The sequence below is a fragment of the Trachypithecus francoisi genome, unplaced genomic scaffold, assembly GCF_009764315.1.
Source record: "Trachypithecus francoisi isolate TF-2019V2 unplaced genomic scaffold, Tfra_2.0 Lachesis_group12, whole genome shotgun sequence".
Classification (NCBI taxonomy): domain Eukaryota; kingdom Metazoa; phylum Chordata; class Mammalia; order Primates; family Cercopithecidae; genus Trachypithecus; species Trachypithecus francoisi.
In genome coordinates, this window is record NW_022681457.1 from 8,533,533 (window position 1) to 8,557,852 (window position 24,320).

Consider the following 24,320-nt stretch of genomic DNA (forward strand, 5'->3'; position numbering starts at 1 on the left):
TCTATTAGAAATTGCACATGAGATGGCACATATATTTATGCTGTCTGTCACAATCATGTTACCATTATCAAGCTGAAGATGTCACCATTATCTGGAGAAGTGGACACATTTTATTGGGAATACATTTTTCTCTCTGTTACGAACGTGTTGGTTGGCTGGGTTCAGTAATATGTAAGATTTTTCATTTTAAAAAAAGTCAAATGATGTAATTCCATGGAGTACCTTAATTTGTGTTTACTGTTATGGAAAATCTATATAAAGCAATATCAGTGTGTCAAAGCATTATGTCTGTCACAAGCTTGTGAAGGGAAAATAAAAATTAAGCCAAAGAGAAAAGTCAAGCTGGGAACTGCGACAGACAAACCTGCCTCCCATTTTATTCCTAAACAAGATAGCTAGAATGATTTTTTTAAAAGGTACATAGAGGCTGGGTGCGGTGGCTCATGCCTATAATCCCGGCACTTTGGGAAGTGGATCACCTGAGGTCAGGAGTTCGAGACCAGCCTGACTTACATGGTGAGGCGGAGGTTGCAGTGAGCCAGGATCAGGCCATTGCACTCCAGCTTGTGGACAAGAGCCACACTTCCTCTCAAAAAAACCCCAATGTTTGAAGACTATTTTACAGTCTTCATTATTCACACCTGATAGAACACTCAGGAAAGAACAACATAGAAAACAGCCAAAATAGATTACAATTGGATGGGTGTGGTGGCTCCCTGGTAATCCCAGCACTTTGGGAAGCTAAGGTGGGATTGTTTGAGTCCAGGAGTTCAAGGCTAGCCTGAGCATCATAGTCAGACCTTGCCTTTTATATTAAAAAGTTAGCCGGGCCTGTTGGTGAGGGCCTGCGGCCCCAGCTAATTGGGAGGTGCGGCGGGAGGATTGCTTGAGCCCTAGAGGTCGATGAGGTGAGCAGTATTCCTGCCACTGCATTCCAGCTGGATAACTAGGTCCTGTCTCCAGGAAAAAAAAAAAAAATAATTCCAACTTGAAAATAAAATATACACTTTCTAATTAGAGAAGACACGTAAAGTGAATTTAATATTACAATACATTTAGAAATTATTGATGTGTTTTCAACGATGTTTATTGTACAGTTATTATATTGCAGGGAAGAAATGTAAAAAAAAAAAAAAAAAAGGATTTGAGAATGAGGACTAAGCTCTGATTTTTTTAACTTGCCCAAATTCCTATCTAAGGGGTCTGGGGAGTCATGCCCTACAAAGCATAAATACTCATCAGATGGGTTTTATTTAATCCTATATATCCTGGCTTACTTTCCAGTCTGAATTTGGTGTAACATGTAACAAAGAAAGTCAGAATATTTTATCCCAAAACATGTTTCTTGCCATATTTTGAAATGGTCCTGCAAAGCTGTTCTTTGTGAGGAGTTCATGTGCATCTGTAAAGAATCTCTGTTAACACAGCTAGATCTTTTTCTTCTAGGCCTTCCCAATCCTAAAGAGAATAAGTAAGAATCTAGCACCTTTTAAATGTCTGAATAGAAAACATTTGTCATCTGTTATCTGAGGGCAGCCAGCAGACTTCAAAAGATCCCTGTTCTCCAGTCTTTTATCTTAACCTGAACGCTCAACCAATTGTCAATCAGAAAATGTTTCAATTTAAAGCCTGGAAGCCCTCGATTTGAGTTGTCTCGCCGACTTGAGTTGTCCCGCCTTTCTGAACAAAGCAATGTATTTCTTGAATGTATTTGATTGATGTCTAATGCCTCCCTAAAATGTCTAAGAACAAGCTTTTCCCCATGACCTTGGACACATGTTCTGAGGACCTCCTGAGGGCTGTGTCACGGGCCATGGTCATTCATTTTAGCTAAGGATACATCTCTTAAAATATTTTACAGAGTTTGACTCTTTTCCACGACAAGAATAACTCATTCCAAGTGCAACATGAAATAACACATGTAAGAAATAAGTGGACATTTTATATGCACTGTTACAATGTCAGTGCTTTTTTTTTTTGAAATCACTTTTTTTTCTTATTGAGGCGGAGGCAGGAGCTCTGGGGTAGAGGGTCTTATTTTGTCGCCCAGGCTGGCCTGGACCTCCGGGCTCAGCGGCCTTCCCGCCCCTGCTTCCTGAGTAGCTGGGACCTCAGCCTCTTGGCACCTCGCCCGCATCCCTGCTGTGTTTAAGCAGCAGGTGGTGACCTCACTCCTCCCTGGCCTGAGCCCTCCGCTCCGCACCCCAGGCGGTGGCCCTAGGGAAGTCTCAGGAGCTGAGCACAGGGTGGACTCTCCCACCCCAGTGAATGGAGAATTGAAAGGGAGAGGATTTCTATTCTGTTCTGTGGGCCGTCAGCATGAAATTGGAGGTTTCAATCAGGCAAGGTTTTGTATTTCGCATTCTAGTTTGCATTCCTGCCCTAGACAACTTCCAGGCTTTGGACATAAATTGCTAACATTAATTTCAATGGCAAGGAACTTTCCTGGATCCAATGAGCGTCTCACGTTGACTTCTCAGGGAGGTACTATTTCCATGACTGCTGAGCTGCTCCAGCCTTGCTGGAGGGTTTCGCCTCCAAAACCCGGAAAAAAGGCGCGGAGAGCGAGATGGAGAGAAGCTCAGGCCCCGCCCGCTTCTCGCCCCACGGACCCCTCCCAGCCTAGGCCTCTTCTCCAGCCAGGCCCCTGGTTTCTCTACCCCGCCCCGGCCTCGCTCAGGCCCCGCCCACCTCCTCGGGGGGCCGCCCGGGCCTGGCCTCTGTCCTGCGCTCATTGACACAGACCCGGAAGCGGATGGCGTGGACTGCAGGTCACGCCGCAGCGCGTGAGTTTCGTTCTGTTTTATGTGCGCTTCCCAGGCCTCTGGTGCTGCTATACCGGAGACGTTGGGTCCCCACAGACCTGGAAATTGCGACCCCTCTTTCTCAACCTAGAGCAAACTTGAGACGTCCGGGTGAGAGTCCGTGAGTCCTTTCTGAGTTTAAAGTGGCCCTGAGGCAGGTCCTGTACTCGGTCTTTCTGCAGTGGGGTCGTGTAGACACCTCCTATCGCGGAATTTTCCTCTCAAAACCCTTCCTGATCCGTTCTCCCGCCTCGCGCTGTTTCAAGTCCTCACCCGCGAGCTGGATTCCCGTCCTGGGCGCCTCCCAGCGTCGCTGTCGTCGGCTTCAGGAGCGCAGCGCCTCAACCCCAGTTCCCGGGAGGCCTCGTCCTCTGCCTGGTCCTAAGATCCTGCAGACGCCACCCCTGTCCCAAGGCGCCATCGCCCCCCCACCTCCCTTCTTGTGCCGGCCCTGTTGTTCCCCAGTTCCAGCTCCCGGAAAACGAATATATGCAATCAAGAAAGCACTCCACAGCGGGGAGCGGGCCCGAGCCAGGCTCTCCAGGGCCCCGTTTACAAAGTTTTGTGGGGTCAAAGTATTTCTTTTGAGGTCCGTTTGGGCCACTCCTTATCTGGATAAAGGATTTGGCGCTTGGCCAACGAAATGCTGCGGTGAATTGGCCCGAGGCCAGAGCAGATGGGTGCCCAATGCAGACGGCGGGTGTGGCCACTCCTGGGCTCTTTCCTTTCTAACTGAGACTTGCTGGAAGCGGCAGGGCGGTGGGGAGAGCGGCCTTTGATCCTTTGTTACTCCGGTGGGAAGAAGGGGTTTTTCGTTTCTGTCTAGTTTTGGTAAGTTCGCGTTACTTGGTCTTAGATTCGCTGCCCCCAGACCCAGGACCCAGGTGTTTCCTTTTTCTTCTTTTTTTTATTGGAGGTGGGTCTCACTCTGTTGCCCAGGCGGGAGAGCGGCGACATCCTGGGCTCAAGGGATCCTGTCACCGCAGCCTCCAGAGTAGCTGGGACCACAGTCACGCACCACCACACCGTGTTAATTTTTGTGTACTTGGTAGCGACGGGCTTTTGCCTTGTTACTCAGGCTGGTCTCCAACTCCAGGGCTCAAGCGATCCAGCTGTATCGCCCTTCCAAAGTGCTGGGACGACAGGCATGAGCCACCATGCCTGCCTTGTTTCTTAATTTAAAAAATAAATAAAAATTAAAAAGGCCGTGTGCAATGGCTCATACCTGTCATCCCAGCACTTTGGGAGGCCAAGGTGGGCAGATCAACTGAGGTCAGGAGTTCGAGACCAGCCTAGCCAACATGGTGAAACCTCCTGTCGAATAACATACAGAAATTAGCCAGGTGTGATGTCTGCCGCCTGTAATCCCAGCTACTCAGGAGGCTGAGGCAGGAAAATCCCTTGAACAGGGAGGGGGAGGCTGCAGTGAGCCAAGATCATGCTGCTGCATTCCAACCTGGGCGACAGAGCGAGACTGCATCTGAAAAAGATAAAATAACTACTTTTCAAATAAACTTTGGTAGAATCTTATGAGCTCACATCACTGATTTCCAACTATGAGAGGTGTTCAAAATTTTCTTCTTTCACTCCAGATTTTATTACACGTATATATTTTTAACCATTTTAAAATAGTTTCTCTATGAAATTGGTTGTGTTCAGTTTACATAGAGGACTGCATGCTTTCTAGTCTGTATCGTATATTGGAAACATTTACTAGTACCTGATAAATGATTTTATATATATATATATATATATATTTTTTTTTTTTTTTTTTTTTTGAGACGGAGTCTTGCTCTGTCACCCGGCTGGAGTGCAGTGGCCGGATCTCAGCTCACTGCAAACTCCGCCTTCCGGGTTCACGCCATTCTCCTGCCTCAGCCTCCGGAGTAGCTGGGACTACAGGCACCCGCCACCTCGCCTGGCTAGTTTTTTGTATTTTTAGTAGAGACGGGGTTTCACCGGGTTAGCCAGGATGGTCTCGATCTCCTGACCTCGTGATCCGCCCGCCTCGGCCTCCCAAAGTGCTGGGATTACAGGCCTGAGCCACCACGCCCGGCCAGATTGTTTCTTTTTTTCTTTCTTACCGTTTTTTTTTTTTTTGAGATGAAGTCTCCCTTCTGCCCCCAGGCTGGAGTGTGATGGTGCAATCTCCGCTCACTGCAACCTCCGCCTTTTGGGTTCAAGCTATTCTCCTGCCTCAGCCCCCGAGTAGCTGGTATTAGAGGCGCCTGTCACCACACCTGGCTAATTTTTGTATTTCTAGTGGAGATGGGGTTTCACCATGTTGGCCAGGCTGGTCTTGAACTCCTGACCTCAGGTGATCTGCCCGCCTCCGCCTCAGCAAATGCTGGGATTACAGGCGTGAGCCACCAAGCCTGGAAGATTTCAGGTTGTTTCAATGTGTACTTTATAAAGCTATCAGGGACCTATTTTTTGGTTTGTTTGTTTTGAGATGGAGTTTTGCTCTTATTGCCCAGGCTGGAGTGCAATGGCGCGATCTCGGCTCACCACACCCTCTACCTCCCAGGTTCAAGTGATTCTCCTGCCTCAGGTTCCCGAGTTGCTGGGATTACAAGCATGTGCCACTATGCCCAGCTAATTTTGTATTTCTAGTGGAGATGGGGTTTCTCCATGTCTGTCAGGCTGGTCTCAAACTCCCAACCTCAGGTGATCCACCCACCTCAGCCTCCCAAAGTGCTGGGATTTAAGGTGTGAGCCACCGTGCCCAGCCCCAGCACCTTTTTTCTTTAAGCTAACATCAAAATGTAGTTGAAGTAGCCTATTATCCCATTTTCTTTCCTTATATCATCTGATAAAATAGTGAGCTGTGAGCTTCTAAGGAAACATTCCCCTCAAGTTCCTCTGGTCCATAATATTCCTTGCAGATGTTGAACGATGGGCAATGGATTGTTTTGGAACTTTTTCCAGCAGAGCCCATGTGTTCATGAAGAAAACACTTGCTTACAGCTTATTTCTACCATTGCCTCTCTTTCAGTATTTTTTGTGGTTGTTTTGGGTTTTTTGTTTGTTTGTTTGTTTTTGAGATGGAGTTTCACTCTTGTTACCCAGGCTGGAGTGCAATGGCACGGTCTCGGCTCACTGCAACCTCCGCCTCCGCAGTTCAAGTGATTCTCTTGCCTCCGCCTCCCTAGTAGCTGGGATTATAGGCATGTGCCACCATGCCCAACTAATTTTGTATTTTTAGTAGCGGCAGGGTTTCTACATGTTGGTCAGGCTAGTCTCGATCTCCCTACCTCAGGTGATCCACCCGCCTCGGCCTCCCAAAGTGCTGGGATTGCAGGCATGAGCCACCGCGCCCAGCCACGATTTTTTTTTTTTTTTTGAGATGGAGTCTCACTTCACTGTGTCACCCAGGTTGGAGTGCAGTGGCATGATCTTGGTTCACTGCAACCTCTGCCTCCCAGATTCCAATGATTCTCCTGCCTCAGCCTCCCGACTAGCTGGGATTACAGGCACACACCACCATGCCCAGCTAATTTTTGTATTTTTAGTAGAAACTGGGTTTCACCATGTGGAACAGGATGGTCTCAATCTCCTGACCTCATGATCCGCCTGCCTCAGCGTCCCAAAGTGCTGGGATTACGGGCATGAGCCACCGTACCTGGCCTCTTTCAGTGTTTTAAACACCTATAGCTATGTGTTCACACTTGTGTTTATTTTGAATGTATTACTGTCGTATTTCTGGGAAAATAATTACATATTTAGGATTCATGCCATCAGAACCTTAGACAGGGAGAGAGACGTTTCTTTTGCTCAGGTATATAAGAGATAGTCCTGGAATTTTCTTTATTTTTTTTTGAGACAGTCTCGCTGTGTCACCCAGACTGGAGTACAGTGGGGCAATCTGGCTCACTGCAGCCTCTGCCTTCCATGTTCAAGCGCTTCTCTTGATTCAGCCTCCAGAGTACCTGGGACTACAGGAGCCAGCAACCACACCCAGCTCATCTTTGTATTTTTTTTTTTTTTTTTTTCTGAGACAGAGTCTCGCTCTGTCACCCAGGCTGGAGTACAGTGGCCGGATCTCAGCTCACTGCAAGCTCCGCCTCCCGGGTTTACGCCATTCTCCTGCCTCAGCCTCCCGAGTAGCTGGGACTACAGGCGCCCGCCACCTCGCCCGGCTAGTTTTTTGTATTTTTAGTAGAGATGGGGTTTCACTGTGTTAGCCAGGATGGTCTCGATCTCCTGACCTCGTGATCCGCCCGTCTCGGCCTCCCAAAGTGCTGGGATTACAGGCTTGAGCCACCGCACCCAGCCTCATCTTTGTATTTTTAGTAGAGACAAGGTTCCATGACATTGGCCAGACTGTTCTCTGAACTCTTGACCTCAAGTGATCTGCCCACCTCGGCCTCCCAAAGTCCTGGGATTACAGGTGTGAGCCACCTTGCCCGACCCTTCTTCACTAGTTTTTAATTTACATAATGAATTCTGATTTTGATCCCATGTATTGAGTTTTTCCATTTAGTTACTGTATTTTTAGCCCGAGAGTCTCTGTGTAGTTCTTCATAATTTCTGTATGTTGGTTACCTTCTCATTTTCTTCATGCATTGCTTTCATGATTTCTCGAAGTTGTGTCTTAATTCAATGAGCTTCCAACTTTTTGGGAGGTGGAGGTGATGGGATCTTGCTGTGTCCCCCAGGCTGGAGTGCATTGTGCGATCTTGGTTCATGTCAACCTCTGCTTTCCAAGCTCAAGCAATCCTCCCGCCTCAGCCTGGTGAGTAGCTTTGGTTGTGTCCTCTCCAGGTTTTTGCTTATAGTGTCTGAACTGAAGTTAATTTAAGTGTGTGTGGATGTAATTTGAAGTATGTGCAGAAGTGCATTAATGGAGAAGCCCATGATTTTTTTTGTTGAGACAGTCTCACTTGGTCGACAGGCTGGAATGCAGTGGTACCATCTCAGCCCACTGCAACCTCTGACTCCAGAGTTCAAGCGATTCTTTTGCCTCGGCCTCCCAAGTAGCTGGGACAACAGGGGCGTGCCAAAAAGCCCAGCTAACTTTTGTACTTGTAGTAGAGAGGGGGTTTCACCATGTTGACCAAAATTGTCTCAATATCTTGATCTCATGATCTGCCTACCTCACCCTCCCAAAGTGCTGGGATTGCAGGCGTGAGGTAATGCGTGTGGCCAAGCCCGTGGTTTATGTAGAAAACACATCATTTGCTATATATATATATTTATTATTATTATTATTTTGAGAAAGTCTTGCTCTGTTGCCCAGGCCCGCGTTGTGGAGGTGCCCAGGGCCTGTCCTGCAACACAAGGTGTTCTCCCCTGCCCAGAGCCAGCCACTGGAAAATGGGCTCCTCTGACATGCAGTTGTCCAAACCCTCCTGTGATTTTGTGGGCCACAGAGATCAGGAGACAGCAGTAAAAAACCTGAGACAGAGAAAAGAATGAGAAAGGCCCACAAAAGATGGCAACATAGAAGATGGGTGAGAGATTTGCCAAGAGACAGCAAAAGTGGAAAAAAAAAAAAAGCAGCAGGAGAAAAGCAACTGGAGAAATGTAGAGAAAATCTAGATGTACAGAGATGAAGGACAGCAAGGTATAGGGAGAGGGGCAGCAAAGAGGGAGGCTCATCAGGGTGAGGGAGAAGGAGGGAGGAATTTGGAGCCAGGGCAGACAGAGCAGAGTGATGCTGGTGGCAAGGAAAACAGAGGGAGAACCACAGCAGGGAGGACACCTGGGGATCTGGGGTGCCAGAGAGTGGGGCCAGGGGGGTATAACAGGGAAGAGAGAATTTAACAGGGAAAACAGAGGAGGTACAGAGATGGGAGAAGAGGTGGAAATCTGTGGAGATTGAGGGTGATGTAAAGATTGGGGAGAAGGAGCAACAAGAGGTTAAGTAAGTTGTGGAAATGGAGCCTGGCTAATTTTTGTATTTTTAGTAGAGACAGGGTTTCACCATGTTGGCCAGGTTGGTCTCAAATTCCTGACCTCAAGCAGTTCACCTGCCTTGACCTCCCAGAGTGCTGGGATTACAGGCTTGAGCCACCACATCTGGCCACCCATGTTTTCTTGATTGAAAAAATTTGCTTATATCTTGGTTCTACAGCTGACCCTCTTTACCTGTTTTCTTTTTGGTTTTTGTTTGTTTGTTTGTTTGGGACACAGTTTTGCTCTTGTTGCCCAGGCTGGAGTGCAATGGCACGATCTTGGCTCCCCGCAACCTCCGCCTCCCAGGTTCAAGTGATTCTCCTGCCTCAGCCTTCCTGAGTAGCTGGGATTACAGCCATGCGCCACCATGCTTAGATAATTTTTGTATTTTTAGTAGAGACGGGGGTTTCTCCATATTGCTCAGGCTGGTCTTGAACTCCTGACCTCAGGTGATCTGTCCGCCTTGGACTCCCAAAGTGCTGTAATTACAGGCCTGAACCACCCCACCTGGCCTCCCTGTTTTCAAGGTCAGTAGCTGTGTGTTTACAGTACTGCATTTTATAAATGTTACTGTAATTTTTTCATAAGGAAGAATTAAATGTTGAGAGTCAGTAGCATCAGAACCTTGCAAAAGAAATTTCTTTAGCCCAGGCATGTCAAAGATGCTTTTTCAAAGAGAGGAGTAATCAGACCAACCCTTTCCATTAGCCCTTCCAGGCCTCCATGTAAGAATTCAGGCACCTTCTCACTCACCTCAGACCTTCTCAGGATAACTCAGTGAATATGTCCCCACTCTGAGGATATCATAGCAAAATCTAAAGCAGGTCGTGTCAGTCCCTGGCAGGGAACCCTCCACCGGCTTCCCGAGTTCCCCAGGACAAAAGCCCAACTCCTCACTGTGGCTCCACAGCCCTGTGACCAGGGCCCCTGCCAGTGTCCAGCCTCCTCCTGGGAGCTTGCCCGCATCTCCTGAATCCCTCTGCCCCAGTCACATTTGCTTTTCTCTTTTCCCAAACATCAAACCCTTCCTGTCTCAGGTCATTTTCCCTGCTCTTACTCTATGTCCCTAAATGATCACAGCCCTCTCCCTTTCTGCTCCTTCAGGTCTAGGCTCAGAGCTGTCTGCCATGCTCTCCCACCCCCATCTGAAGTTCCCTCTGCCCATCAGTCTCTATCATGTTACTCAGGTTTTATTATCTCTTTATCACATCAGAAATACTTTTTTTTTTCTTTTCTTTTTTTTTTTCTTTTTTCTCCTCAAACAGTCTCACTGTCTTCCAGGCTGTGAGTGCAGTCTTGTGATCTTGGCTCACTGTGACCTCTGTCTCCTGGGTTCAAGTGATTCTTGTGCCTCAGCCTCCCAAGTAACTGAGATACAGGTGCCACCCACCACCACACCTAGCTTAATTTTTGTATTTGTAGTATTTTATTTTATATTTTATTTTATTTTTATTTTTATTTTAGTCTTACTCTGTCACCCAGGCTGGAGTGTAGTGGCCTGATCTCAACCCATTGCAACCTCCACCTCCCAGGTTCAAGTGATCCTCCAACCTCAGCATCCCGAGTAGCTGGGATTACAGATGCCCATCAAGCCCAGCTACTTTTAATAAGAGACAGGGTTTCACCATGTTGGCCAGGCTGGTCTAGAACTCCTGACCTCAAATAATCCACCCACCTTGGCCTTCCAGAGTGCTAGCATTACAGGCATGAACCACCGCACCTGGCCCAATTTTTGTATTTTTAGTAGAGACAGGATTTCACCATGTTGGCCAGGCTGGTCTCGAACTCCTAAGCACAAGTGATCCTCTCACCTCAGCCTCCTAAGTAGCTGGAACCACAGACACACAGATGTGCACCACCATACCTGGCTAAGTTTTTGCATTTTTGGTAGAGATGGGGTTTCACCATGTTTCCCAGGCTAGTCACAAACTCCTGAGCTCAAGGGATCTACGCATCTTGGTCTCCCAGGGTGCTGGGATGACAGGCATGAGCCACTGCACCCAGCCTCTGCATGGGGTTTGCTGAGGGCTGGGTCTGTGCCCTGAAGGGGAGCTCATTCCAGCCCGGCTCCCCGCTGCTGCAGCATGTGTGTGGGCTCCTCCAGGAGGCGAGTGGGAGTTTTTCTGTAGGAGTTTATCATCCCTGGGGCAGTGGGCAGCATCGGAGACCATATTTCCCAGGGTGGGGTCTCCTTTGTATGTGTGGTTGTGTTACAGGGGCGGGGTGTGTTGATTCTGAGCAATAAACAGCATATTTTTAACATTCAGGATTGATTTCTAAAAACTCTTGGTATGTGAGGAAGAAACCCGGAAGAGGAAGAGGAAAGCAAAGGAGTCAGGGATGGCTCCTCCTCAGGTGAGATGATATTCTCGGTGGATTGTTCTCTCTCCTTCCTTTCAGAAACCCTGGGCCTTGGAGTTGGGAATCTTCTCTGAGTCTGAAGCGTCCTGCCTGACAGGTTTGCTCACACTCACCCGTGCCTTCCCTCAGTCCCTCTCATCTCGCTTAGATTCTGTCCCTTGTGACCCAGTGACATGAACTTGGGAAGAGGCTGCACTGAACATGAGCCTGGGAAGGGCTCACACCAGACATGGATGGAGACGGGGTGAGGGTCCCATGGTGTGAGTGCTGTTGGGCAGCAGGGATTGTTCAGGGGCCACATCTGGATGCTCTGTCAGCTCTCTGTGGACCAGGAGTAGAGCAGCTGCTAATGGAAGTCACCTATTAATGGGCACAAAGTACATGGTAAATTCTAGAAAAGGAGACCAATAATGAGAAATCTTTTCTGCCTGACATTATAGTACATTTTTAGATAATTGAGTGAGTTACTGTGTTTCTGACTCAAAAAATTTTACTAATTAGAATGTAAAGTTCATACATAGATATGAATGATACAAGAATGATCCTATCATTATTTTAAGAATATGAAATCAATATAAATAATAGCAGGACGTTCATGAAACCATTCTTAGCACATTAAGCTCATGAAGACAGTGGCGTCACTGTGGAGCGGCTTGTGAAACAGGTGTTTGTGGTAAAAATGGTTACAGTGTTTCTCAAAAACTTAGCCAGGTATGGTGGTGCCTTGTTTTTTATCCCAGAGGATAAAGCCATGTTCTTATTCCACCTATTATCTTTTTTTTTTTTTTGAGGCGGAGTCTCGCTCTGTCGCCCAGGCTGGAGTGCAGTGGCCGGATCTCAGCTCACTGCAGCTCCGCCTCCCGGGATCACGCCATTCTCCTGCCTCAGCCTCCCGAGTAGCTGGGACTACACGCGCCACCACCACGCCCGGCTAGTTTTTTGTATTTTTTAGTAGAGACGGGGTTTCACCGTGTTAGCCAGGATGGTCTCGATCTCCTGACCTCGTGATCCGCCCATCTCGGCCTCCCAAAGTGCTGGGATTACAGGCTTGAGCCACCGCGCCCGGCCTTTTTTTTTTTGAAACGGAGTCTTGCTCTGTCACCCAGGCTGGAGTACAGTGGCATGATCTTGGCTTACTATACCCTCCGACTCACAGGTTCAAGCCATTCTCCATCCTCCAGGCCAGGCAGTTAAAAGGGTAATTGCTTTGTCTGGGATGAGGCATTTCCTGTTTCCTTCATCTGATGAGATTCCACCCACCACCAGCTACCAAAGTATCCTTTTCTAGCAAGATGAGATTCCTTTTCAGTTAAACAAAACTTGCTATTTTTTCTTTTTTTTTTGAGACGGAGTCTGGCTTTGTCACCAGGCTGGAGTGCAATGGCACCATCTCAGCTCACTGTAACCCCTGCCTCCCAGGTTCAAGTAATTCTCCTGCCTCCGCTTCCTGAGTAGCTGGGACTCCATGTGCATGCTACCACATCCAGCTAATTTTTGTATTTTTAGTAGAGATGGGGTTTCACCATGCTGGCCAGGCTGGTCTCAAACTCCTGACCTTGTGATCCACCCGCCTCGGCCTCCCAAAGTGTTGGGATTACAGGCATGAGCCACAACACCTGGCAAAACTTGCTAAATCTTATATTTTTAAAACCTGTGTATGTGTATATGTATATATACACACATCCCCACACATATACACACACATTTATGCATATGTACAAGCATGTATATATTTTGAAAATCTTTTATATTTTGAAAATTTGGGACAAATGACAATCCTTTGTATTAACATCTAATTTTTTTTGAGTTTGTGTAGGTTTTATTATTTTGTAAGCATTTACACAATGGATTTTTGTGCTTTGACTAATTTTGTTTTCATGTATTTTATTTTATTTAGAGACAGGGTCTTGCTTTGTTGCCCAGGCTGGAGTGCCCTGGTATGATCGTAGCTCCCTGAAAACCTCCACCCTCAGGGTCAAGCCATCCTCTCACCTCAGCCTTCCAAGTAGTTGGGACCACAGGTGCCTGCCACCATGCCAACTAATTTTCTTTTTTCGTTTTTTTTTTTTTTGAAATGGAGTTTCTGTTGCCCAGGCTGGAGTACAGTGATGCGATCTGGGATCACAGCAACCTCTGCCTCCCAGGATCAAGCGATTCTCCTGCCTCAGCCTCCCACGTAGCTGGGATTACAGGCATATGTCACTGCACCCAGCTGATCTTTAACTGTGGACATTGACATCTTTGAAGACATCACTCACTCTGTGTCTCATCTAGATACTGAGTGGCACTTGGTGTGTCCATAAAAGTTTCAAACATTTGTATAAAAGGAGCTTTGCTTTGATTTTTATTCATTTCTTGTATTTTTACAAACATAAGAAATTCACACCGAGAGAATGTTATGGCCTCCTCAAAAATTATAATCAAACACCACTGGGAAGACATCATGTGGTGAAAAATCCCTCACTTGGATTTGTCAGAACATTCACTACAATTAAATCTATGCTTTCCCCTCTCTCCTCTTCTCATTTCCTGTAAAGGTAAGAACTCCTCCCATAACCATTTCCTTAAAATGTGTTTTCCTTTCAGGGTCTGTTGACATTCAGCGATGTGGCCATAGAATTCTCTCAGGAGGAGTGGAAGTGCCTGGACCCTGCTCAGAGGACTCTATACAGAGACGTGATGCTGGAGAATTATAGGAACCTGGTCTCCCTGGGTGAGGATAACTTCCCTCCAGAAGTGGGGATGTGTCCTTGTGTATCTTTACATTTTCTCTGGGTTCTCTTGGGAGCCCCATTCTTGCTTGACTAAAATGGAAGCCGTATTGAGTTAGAAATGAAAAGCTTCATGATGTAGCATCTGGACTTTCACTGTTGCCTTTGTTTAAATGTTCTGCATTCTTCATGATACCTCAATGTGGGTTCCAGAACTAAAGTAGGGATAAAACCTTATGGCAAGCCGGGCGTGGTGGCTCACACCTGTCATCCCATCACCTTGGGAGGCTGAGGTATGTGGATCACTTCATGTCAGGAGTTTGAGACCAGCCTGGCCAACTTGGAGAAACCCAATCTCTACCAAAAATACAAAAATTAGCCAGACGTTGTGGTGCATGCCTGTAATCCCAGCTCCCGGAAAGGCTGAGGAAAGAGAATCACCTGAACCCAGGAGGCCAAGGTTGCAGTGAGCCAGGAACACACCACTGCACTCCAGCCTGGATGACAGAGCACGACTGTCTCAAAAAACAAAAACAAAACCTTATGGCCGACTTTAAAGATACCCAGTTCTGGCCGGGCGCAGTGGCTCAAGCCTGTAATCCCAGCACTTTGGGAGGCCGAGACGGGTGGATCACGAGGTCAGGAGATCGAGACCATCCTGGCTAAACCGGTGAAACCCCGTCTGTACTAAAAAATACAAAAAACTAGCCGGGCGAGGTGGCGGGCGCCTGTAGTCCCAGCTACTCGGGAGGCTGAGGCAGGAGAATGGCGTAAACCCAGGAGGCGGAGCTTGCAGTGAGCTGAGATCCGGCCACTGCACTCCAGCCTGGGCGGCAGAGCGAGACTCCGTCTCAAAAAGAAACAAAAAACAAAAAAAAAAGATACCCAGTTCCCTGTTTGCTTCTCCTGTGCTTTCAATTCAGTAGTTCTTGGAAGAGAGCTCGATGTCCACATATTACATATTACAAGGCTCCCTCAGCATTCAGAAGGAGGCAGTCAGTGGAGCAATTAGTGAAATATTTTCCTACATCCATCTGTAATGTCTTCTTTCCTACTGAAACATAGGGCTGGGACTCTAGAAAAGCTCCAGCATGTCATGGTCCTTTCTTTTTATAAACAGGAGTCTCTTTCTGACCTGCTGTCTCCATGTTGGAGCAAGGGAAAGAGCCCTGGACCGTGGAGAGTAAAGTGAAAATAGCAAAAAAAATCCAGCTGGGTGGGAATGTATTATAGGTGTAAAGGCAGGTAAGAGCTCAGATGGGCAGAGTGGAAGCTCCACCTTCCAAGAGTGTGTGGGGAAACTCTCTGCGAGTGGGAGAATTCTGTGGGAAAAGGAAAGTTTCTATCCTGAGATCTCTGAAGGCACATCTTTCTTTGCCCCCACATATTCCTCTGCTCTTTCCTTATTTATTTCTTTTCTTTTCTTTCTTTCTTTATGACAGCGTCACTCTTTCGCCCAGGCTACAGTGCAGTGGAACGATGTTGGCCAACTGCAGCCTCCACCTTTCGGGCACAAAGGATTTTTGTGCGCCAGCTTTCTTGGAAGCTGGGACTGCAGTTGCTCACCACCATGCCCAGCTAATTTTTGTGTTTTTAGTAGAGAAGGGATTTCACCGTGTTGGTCAGGCTGGTCTCAAACCCCTGATCTCAAGTGATTCACCTGCCGCAGATTCCCAAAACTCTGGGATTATAGGCATGAGCTGCCATGCCCAACCACTGTTAATATTTTAAATAGTTTTGTCTTTTAGTTCTTAGTAAACATGTAAGTGGTTGAAGCATGATTCCAGGGTAAATATAACAACCACGTTAGTGTCCATACCTTTCAGTATGCAGAAGTGAAGTGTGTTGTATTGATATATGGAGAGAGGTTATTGTTGCAGGTATGTTAAACATCTTAGATTATAGCACAATAATGAAACGTAAAATTTCCATAACCTGGCCAGGTGCAGTGGCTGACACCTGTAATTCCAGCACTGGGATGCCGAGCTGGGCAGATGACCTGAGGTCAGGAGTTCAGAACCAGCCTGGGTAGCATGGTGAAACTTCGTCTCTACTAAATTTACAAAAATTACCCAGGTGCAGTGGTGGGCAGCTGTAATCCCAGCTACTCAGGAGGCTCAGGCAGGAGACTCGCTTGAACCTGGGAGGTGGAGGTGGCAGTGAGTCGAGATCGCACCATTGCACTCCAGCCTAGGAGACAGAGTGAGACTCTGTGTCCAAAAAAAAAAAAAATTCCATAACCTGCAAAAACTACTTCTTCTCCAGCAGAACTTTTTAAATTTATGTCAGAGTTACTTTTGTGTATGTTGCATTTCTGTTAACATATATGCACAGTGGCTTTTCATTTTAAATAATATGAAAAAGTTTCCTTATGAAGAAAAGGTACACGTACGCAAATTTCTGTATCTGTCCTTTTATTAATGAATTAATTTATGTATTTATGAGACAGAGGTTTGCTCTTGTCATCTAGGCTGAAGTGCAATGCTGCAGTCTCGGCTCATCACAACCTCTGACTCCTGGGGTCAACCCATTCTCCTGCCTCAGCCTCCTGAGTAGCTGGGATGACAGGCGTGCGCCACCACACCCAGCTAATTTTGTATTTTCAGTAGAGACAGGGTTTCTCCTTGTTGGCCAGGCTGGTCTCAAACTCTTGACCCCAGGTGATCTGCCTGACTTGTCCTCCCAAAGTGCTGGGATTATAGGCGTGACCCACCATGCTCGGCCTACCTGTTTTTTTATTTACCTTTACTGGAGAGCTTTCTATATGTTTGTGGGTTGGAGTTACTCTTTAGCCTTCTGTCATTTATTTTTGGTTGTTGTTGAGACACAGTCTCAGTCTGTCACCCAGGCTAAAGTGCAGTGCTGTGATCTTGGCTCACTGCAACCTCCACTTCCCAGGTTCAAGCGATTCTCCTGCCTCAGCCTCCCAAGTAGCTGGGACTATAGGCGAGTGCCAACATGCCAGGCTAATTTTTTGTTTTTTTTTTTTTTTTAGCAGAGATGGGGTTTCACCTTGTTAGCTGAGATGGTCTTGATCTCCTGACCTCATGAATCTCGCACCTCACCCTCCCAAAATGCTGGGATTACCATGCCCTACCTGTCTCAAGGTTTTTAAAACATGTTAGTGCTATTAGATGGCTTCAAGTATTGCAAGATTTACAGTACAGACCCTAAACTTCCTTTGTTTAATCAGATTTGTCAGCTTTCGGTGATATTGATGAGATGCTCCTGTTCCTGTCTCTGTCATTTCACTGTCCTGTTAGAAATAGCTTAGACTGGCTGACCATGGTGGTTCACGCCTCTAATCCTAGCACTTTCGAAGACCAAGGTGGGGAGATTGCTTGAGGTCAGGAGTTTGAGAGCAGTCTGGCCAACATGGTGAAATGTCGAATGTACTAAATGCCAAAAATGGGCCAGGCACCCTGACTCACACCTAAAATCCCAGCACTTTGGGAGGCTGAGACAGGGTAATCACTTGAGGTCAGTAGTTCGAGACAAGCCTGGCCAATATGGTGAAACCCCATCTCTACTAAAACTACAAAAATCAGCTGTGCATGGTGACATGCACCTATAATCCCAGCTACTTGGGAGACTGAGGCAGGAGAATCACCTCAACCCGTGAGGTGGAGGTTGCTGTGAGCCGAGATCATGCCACTGCACTCCAGCCTGAGCGACAGACTGAGACTCTGGGCTGAGGAGGGAGAATCACTTGAGGCAGGATAATCGTGCCCCTACACTCCAGCCTGGGTGATAGAGAAACTCGATCTGAAAAACAAATGAAAAAGGAAGTAGCTTAAACTGGGAGGCTTCAGATAGAGACATTTATTTCTCATGAATTTGGAAAGTGGGAAATCCAAGAGCAAGGTACCAGCCAAATTGGTTCTTGGTGGGAGCCTTCTTCATGGTTTAGCCCAGCCATCTTCCTGCTGTGGCCTAATATGGTGGAAAGAGGAACAGGCAATGAGCTTTTTAATGTCTCTTTATAAATGCACTGGTCCTATTCACGTGTAGTCAACACCCATGACTCAATCCTCTCAGGGTCTGCATCTGCAGGAACATCCTATTAGAGAATACCAAATCTACCGAAGCTTATTTTAGAAGTAGTTATTTATCTTATTTTATTGAGACGGAATCTCGTCTTGTTGCCCCGGCTAGAGTGCAGTGGCACGGTCTTGGCTCACTGCAACCTCAACCTCCCGGTTCAAATGATTCCTGCCTCAGACTCCCAAATAGCTGGGATTACAGGCATCTGCCACCACACCCAGCTAATTTTTTTTTTTTTTTTTTGTATTTTTAGTAGAGATGGGGTTTCACCATTTGTTCCAGGCTGGTCTTGAACTTATGATCTCATGATCCACCCAACTCAGCCTATCAAAGTGCTGGGATTACAGGTATGTGCCACTGTGGCCGGCTGTTAGTCAGTTCTCATTCCTTATGATGCTGTGTATTTTCTTCACTTCATACTTCAGAAGGTAGTGATCTTAACACATATTTCAGGTCTTATGTCGTGTACTGGTGGTAACTACAAGTTTTGGCTTTTTTCTTAAGAGGGAATTGTTTAGAATTCTGTAGGCAATATAAATTGACTTACTATTTTCTTTCTTGTTTTATCATGGGTTGCAATATTTTATTGATTTTTATGAGTTTTCGGTGTGTGGTATGCAATATAACTGACACATTCCCTTCGTTAATGTCACAAAGTGCCACTGGGCACAGTGGCTTATGCCTGTAATCCCTAGGACTTCAGGAGGCCAAGATGTGTGGATCACCTGAGGTCAGGAGTTCGAGACTAGCCTGGCCAACATGGTGAAACCCCATCTCTGTTAAAAGTACAAAAATTAGGCCGGGCGCGGTGGCTCAAGCCTGTAATCCCAGCACTTTGGGAGGCCGAGACGGGCGGATCACGAGGTCAGGAGATTGAGACCATCCTGGCTAACACGGTGAAACCCCGTCTCTACTAAAAAATACAAAAAACTAGCCGGGCGAGGTGGCGGGTGCCTGTAGTCCCAGCTGCTCGGGAGGCTGAGGCAGGGGAATGGCGTGAACCCGGGAGGCAGAGCTTGCAGTGAGCTGAGATCCGGCCACTGCACTCCAGCCTGGGCGACAGAGCGAGACTCCCTCTCAAAAAAAAAAAAAAGTACAAAAATTAGCTGGGCATAGTGGCGCGTGCCTGTAATCCCAGGTGCTTGGGAGGCTGAGGCAAGAGACTTGCTTGAACCCAGGAGGCAGAGGTTGCAGTGAACTAAATTATGCCATTGCACTCCAGCCTGGGTGACAGAGTAAGACTCCATATCAAAAAAATAAAAATACAAAAATGTTTTTAAAAAGTCACAGCATGCCTGTTCCACATGGATATAGGTAATTTTGTAACAGTTATTCAGAAAGATATGGTATTAAAATTTTCTTTTTTTTTTTTTTTTTTTGAGACAGAGTCTCACTCTGTCTCTCAAGGTGGCGTGCAGTGGTGCGATCTCAGCTCACCACAATCTTTGCCTCCCAAGTTCAAGTGATTTTCCTGCCCATCCTTTCAACTAGCTGGGATTACAGCCGCCAGTGACCACGCCCAGTTACATTTTGTATTTTTAGTAGCCACATTGGCCAGGCTGGTCGAACTCCTAACCTGAGGTGATCCACCTGCCTCGGCCTCCCAGGGTACTGGGATTACAGGTGCGAGCCACCACCCCCTGCCTTTTTTTTATTTTCTGAGATGGAGTCTCACTTTGTCACCCAGGCTGGAGTGCTGTGGTACGATGTTGGCTCACTGCAACCTTTGCATCTTGGTTTAAATTGATTCTTGTGCCTCAACCTCCTGAGTAGCTGGGATGACAGGGTGGGCCACCACACCTGGCTAATTTTTGTAATCTTCTCAGTGCTATGATTGTTTGATAATATAGAATTTCCATTGATTTTGATTATCCTTACAAGAGCTTGTTGTGGATTATTTACCAATGTAGTACATTGTCTGGTTTTTTAGCATTTATTTGTATATACTAAATATACTGTATATATGAAGAATATATATTTTTCTCTTCATTGATGTGACAGTGATATGTTTTTTGCACAATGTGATACACTTTAGGGTCACAGTGGAAAAATACTCCTTACTTTAGGCTTACACATGTTTGTGCCCTCTCAGTGTTTTGTCATGATATTGGAAATAAGCTTCTGTAAAAATGATTTGAACTACATATAATCGGTCTTTATTTATTAAAGAATCTACTCGTTTTGTGTTCCTAAACTTTGAAGCTCATGTTTGGGAAGTTAATAAGTATTTTTGTGTGTGTGATATTTACACATTTCAGTATTATATACCATCTGTACTTAATTGGAAACCTATTGGTGTTTATATTTTGTAGATATCTCTTCCAAATGCATGAGGAATACATTGTTGTCAACAGGGCAAGGCAATACAGAGGTGTTCCACACAGGGACATTGCAAAGACAAGCAAGTTATCACATTGGAGCATTGTGCTCCCGGGAAATTGAGAAAGACATTCATGACTTTGTGTTTCAGTGGCGAGAAGATGAAACAAATGATCATGAATCACCCATGACAGAAATGAAAAAGTTGACAGTTAGTACAGACCAGTATGATCAAAGGCTTGCTGGAACCAAGCCTGTTAAAGATCAGCTTGGATCAAGCTTTCATTCACATCTGCGAAGACATAGGAGAATTCATACTGGAGAGAAACCTTACAAATGTGAAGAATGTGAGAAAGTTTTCAGTTGCAAATCACATCTTGAAATACATAGGAGAATTCATACTAGAGAGAAACTATACAAATGTAAGGTTTGTGACAAGACTTTTAAGCATGATTCACACCTGGCACAACATACTAGAATTCATAGGGGAGACAAACATTACACATGTAATGAATGTGGCAAAGTTTTTGATCAAAAAGCAACCCTTGCATGTCATCATAGAAGTCATACTGGAGAGAAACCTTACAAGTGTAATGAGTGTGGCAAGACCTTCAGTCAGACGTCACACCTTGTATACCATCATAGACTGCATACTGGAGAGAAACCTTACAAGTGTAATGAGTGTGGCAAGACCTTTGCTCGAAATTCAGTCCTTGTAATTCATAAGGCAGTTCATACTGCAGAGAAACCTTATAAGTGTAATGAATGTGGTAAGGTTTTTAAGCAACGAGCAACGCTTGCAGGACATCGTAGAGTTCATACTGGAGAGAAACCTTACAGATGTGAAGACTGTGACAAAGTTTTCAGTCGCAAATCACATCTTGAAAGACATAGGAGGATTCATACTGGAGAGAAACCATACAAATGTAAGGTTTGTGACAAGGCTTTCCGGAGTGATTCACGCCTTGCAGAACATCAGAGAGTTCACACTGGCGAGAGACCTTACACATGTAATGAATGTGGGAAGGTTTTTAGTACAAAAGCATACCTTGCATGTCATCAAAAACTGCATACTGGAGAGAAACTTTACAAATGTGAAGAATGTGACAAAGTTTACATTCGCAAATCACACCTTGAAAGACATAGGAGGATTCATACTGGAGAGAAACCTCACAAGTGTGATGAGTGTGGCAAAGCCTTTAATTCACCTTCACACCTCATTAGGCATCAGAGAATCCATACTGGACAGAAATCTTACAAATGTCGTCAGTGTGGCAAGGTCTTCAGTCTGAGGTCACTCCTTGCAGAACATCAGAAAATTCCTTTTGGAGACAATTGTTTCAAATGCAATGAGTACAGCAAACCATCAAACATTAATTGACTTTAGAGTCAAATCAGCCTTGACCTGAGTTTGAGTTGACTTAACATTGAGTTCAAGCATTACCTGACATTAAAGTGTTTATGTTCAGAGAATTGGGCCAGGCACAGTGGCTCACACCTGTAATCCCAGCACTTTGAGGGACCAAGACAGGTAGGTCACTTGAGGTCATGAATTTGAGACCAACCTGGCCAACAGATGGGAGCCACTTTTCCAGCCTGAATGTTCTTTTATCTATTCTTTTAAGACGGAGTCTTGCTCTGTTGCCCATATTGGAGTACAGTGATGTGATCTCGGCTCACTGCAACCTCCACCTCCCAGGTTCATGCGATGCTCCTGCCTCAGTTTCCCAAGGAGCTGGGACTACAGGCTCCCGCCACCATGCCTGGATAATTTTTTGTATTTTTAGTAGAGATGGGGTTTCACCATGTTAGCTAGGATGGTCTCGATCTTCTGACCTTATGATCTGCCCGTCTCCACCTACCAAAGTGCTGAGATTACAGGTGTGAGCCACTGTGCCTGGCCTGTTTTTTGTTTCTTTAACAAAAATTTGTAGAAAGTATTGTGTTGAATCTAAATCACATTTGGTTATATAATCATTTAGCAATATTATTCTATTCAATATGGCTTGTATCTCTATTTATACATGTTTTTAATCATTTTGATCAATGTTGGTAGATTTCAAGGTAGAAATTTCTCACCTTTTTATGTTTATTCCTAAATATTTCTTACTTTAAGTTCTTTAGCAATTGAAAGTGTTTTTTAGTTTTCTTTTAAAATTGTTTATTGTTAATGTATGGAGATTCAACTAGTTTTTGCTGCTGTTATTCTGTTCTGCAAATCCACTGCGTATGTTTATTAGTTCCAGTTGCATTTTGGTTGACTCTGTGATTTTCTACACAGAAGATCATGTCATCTACAAACTATTATAATTTTACTTCTTTCTAATTTGGATGAGTTTGATTTCTTTTGCTATTTCATTGCTCTGGCTAGGACAGCCAGTATTGATTGAATAGAAGGGGTGAGAGCAGTCTTGCATCATGTGAGATCCTACAGGAAAAGCATTACATGTTCCCTGATTGGTTATTTCCACTGTGGTTGTTTCATGCATGGTCTTTCTATTGCTGAGGTAAATGTTCTTCTGTATCTATTTTGTTTAGGATTTCCATGATGACTGGATGTTGAATTTTGTGAAATGCTTTTTCTCCGTCTACTGAGATGATGTGATTTTCATCTTTCATTCTGTTCAAGTGGTATATCACATTGATTTGCCTGAATATGTTGAACCATCCTTGCATCTCAGAAATAAGTGGCATTTGAATATCTACAATCCTTTTTATATCCTCTTGAATACAGTTTGCTAGTACAAGGGGTCTTCAGGAAGTTCATGGAAAAATACATATTATGAGAAAATTGTGCATGATGTCAAATTTTTTGCACCAAAATAAACTGGTACAAATCTGTTATAACATGTCTGAACAGGCTGTAGTTTGAGGAACTCACATGGGTAACACATGAGTTTGAAAAGAGACTCATTCAAAGCAATGTAAATTCTGCTAAAGTTGAAACAAGAAATACCAAATTTACAATGAGACCAGATGCAGTGGCTCAGGCCTGTAATACCAGCACTTTTAGAGGCCAAGACAGGTGGGTCACGTGAGCCCCTGGTACTCAAGACCAGCCTGGACAGAATGGTGAAACCCCCTTCTCTACAAAAAATACATGAATTAGGTGGGCATGGGGTCACATGCCTGCTGTTTCAGCTTCTGTGGAGACTGCAGTGGGAGGATGGCTTGAGCCTGGGAGGTCGCGGCTGCAGGGAGCCATGATCATGCCACTGTACTCCAACATGGATGACAGAGACAGATAGTGTATCAAAAAATGAATTTGGTAAAGTTTGAGTAGAGGGACAATGAAATCATTGATGCTTTATGAAAGATTATGGGGACGATGCCCGAAAGAAATCACGGTTTGTAAATGGATAAGTCTTTTTTTTTTTTTTTTTTGAGGCGGAGTCTCGCTCTGTCGCCCGGACTGGAGTGCAGTGGCCAGATCTCAGCTCACTGCAAGCTCCGCCTCCCGGGTTTACGCCATTCTCCTGCCTCAGCCTCCCGAGTAGCTGGGACTACAGGCGCCCGCCACCTCGCCCGGCTAGTTTTTGTATTTTTAGTAGAGACGGGTTTCACCGTGTTAGCCAGGATGGTCTCGATCTCCTGACCTCGTGATCCGCCCGTCTCGGCCTCCCAAAGTGCTGGGATTACAGGCTTGCGCCACCGCGCCCGGCCGGATAAGTCTTTTTAAGTTGGGAAAAGACAATGTTGAAAGTGATGCACAGGCCAGGCGTGGTGGCTCATGCCTGTAATCCCAGCACTTTGGGAGGCTGAGGCAGGCTGATCATGAGGTCAGGAGATCAAGACCATCCTGCTAACATGGTGAAACCCTGTCTCTACTAAAAATACAAAAAATTAGCCAGGCATGGTGGTGGGCTCCTGTAGTCCCAGCTACTACTCGGGAGGCTGAATAGTATATTCAGAGAATAGCGTGAACCTGGGAGGTGGAGCTTGCAGTGAGTTGAGATTGCACCACTGCACTCCAGCCTGGGCGACAGAGCAAGACTCCATCTCAAAAAAAAAAAAAAAAAAAAAAGAGAAAGTGATGCACAGAGTGGCAGACAGACCATCCACATCAGTTTTGTAGGTACAACTGTCAAAGACGACACTGGAGAAGAGCTAAGCTGGGTCTATAAGGAATTGCACATGAGATGGCACACATATTTATGCTGTCTGAGGATCCAATCACGTTACC

General features: G+C 45.7%; 4 protein-coding genes across 13 annotated transcripts in view; all 4 read left to right on the forward strand.

Moving 5' to 3' along the window:
* Positions 1–24,320, forward strand: part of LOC117093629 (zinc finger protein 468) — a 170,675-nt gene that overhangs the window by 109,436 nt on the left and 36,919 nt on the right. The window contains exon 1 of one of the 9 annotated variants that reach the window (XM_033229036.1): positions 2,767–2,786. The exons of 6 other annotated variants lie outside the window; for them this stretch is intronic. The gene's annotated coding sequence lies outside the window, so the exon portion shown is untranslated. Of the gene's footprint in view, positions 1–2,766; positions 2,787–9,354; positions 10,082–21,819; positions 21,837–24,320 lie in introns of those variants that run through there. 2 more of the 9 variants (XM_033229041.1, XM_033229039.1) reach the window with 2 other exon arrangements.
* LOC117093598 (zinc finger protein 845) overlaps positions 1–24,320 on the forward strand; it is a 146,678-nt gene that overhangs the window by 44,010 nt on the left and 78,348 nt on the right. The window contains exon 1 of one of the 2 annotated variants that reach the window (XM_033228902.1): positions 2,808–2,925. The exons of the other annotated variant lie outside the window; for it this stretch is intronic. The gene's annotated coding sequence lies outside the window, so the exon portion shown is untranslated. Of the gene's footprint in view, positions 1–2,807; positions 2,926–24,320 lie in introns of those variants that run through there. 2 annotated transcript variants of the gene reach the window in all.
* LOC117093631 (zinc finger protein 320) lies at positions 10,970–21,730 on the forward strand. The gene is made up of 3 exons (XM_033229046.1): positions 10,970–11,057; positions 13,650–13,776; positions 20,131–21,730. Exons 1-3 carry the CDS (start codon positions 11,043–11,045, stop codon positions 21,516–21,518), a joined length of 1,530 nt encoding a protein of 509 aa, XP_033084937.1. The 5' UTR covers positions 10,970–11,042; the 3' UTR covers positions 21,519–21,730.
* The window catches only part of LOC117093601 (zinc finger protein 761-like), a 174,369-nt gene continuing 161,018 nt past the window's right edge, over positions 10,970–24,320 (forward strand). Inside the window, exon 1 of the mRNA XM_033228920.1 lies at positions 10,970–11,057. Coding sequence (XP_033084811.1) covers positions 11,043–11,057 — 15 coding nt within the window. The 5' untranslated portion in view covers positions 10,970–11,042. The remainder of the gene's footprint in view (positions 11,058–24,320) is intronic.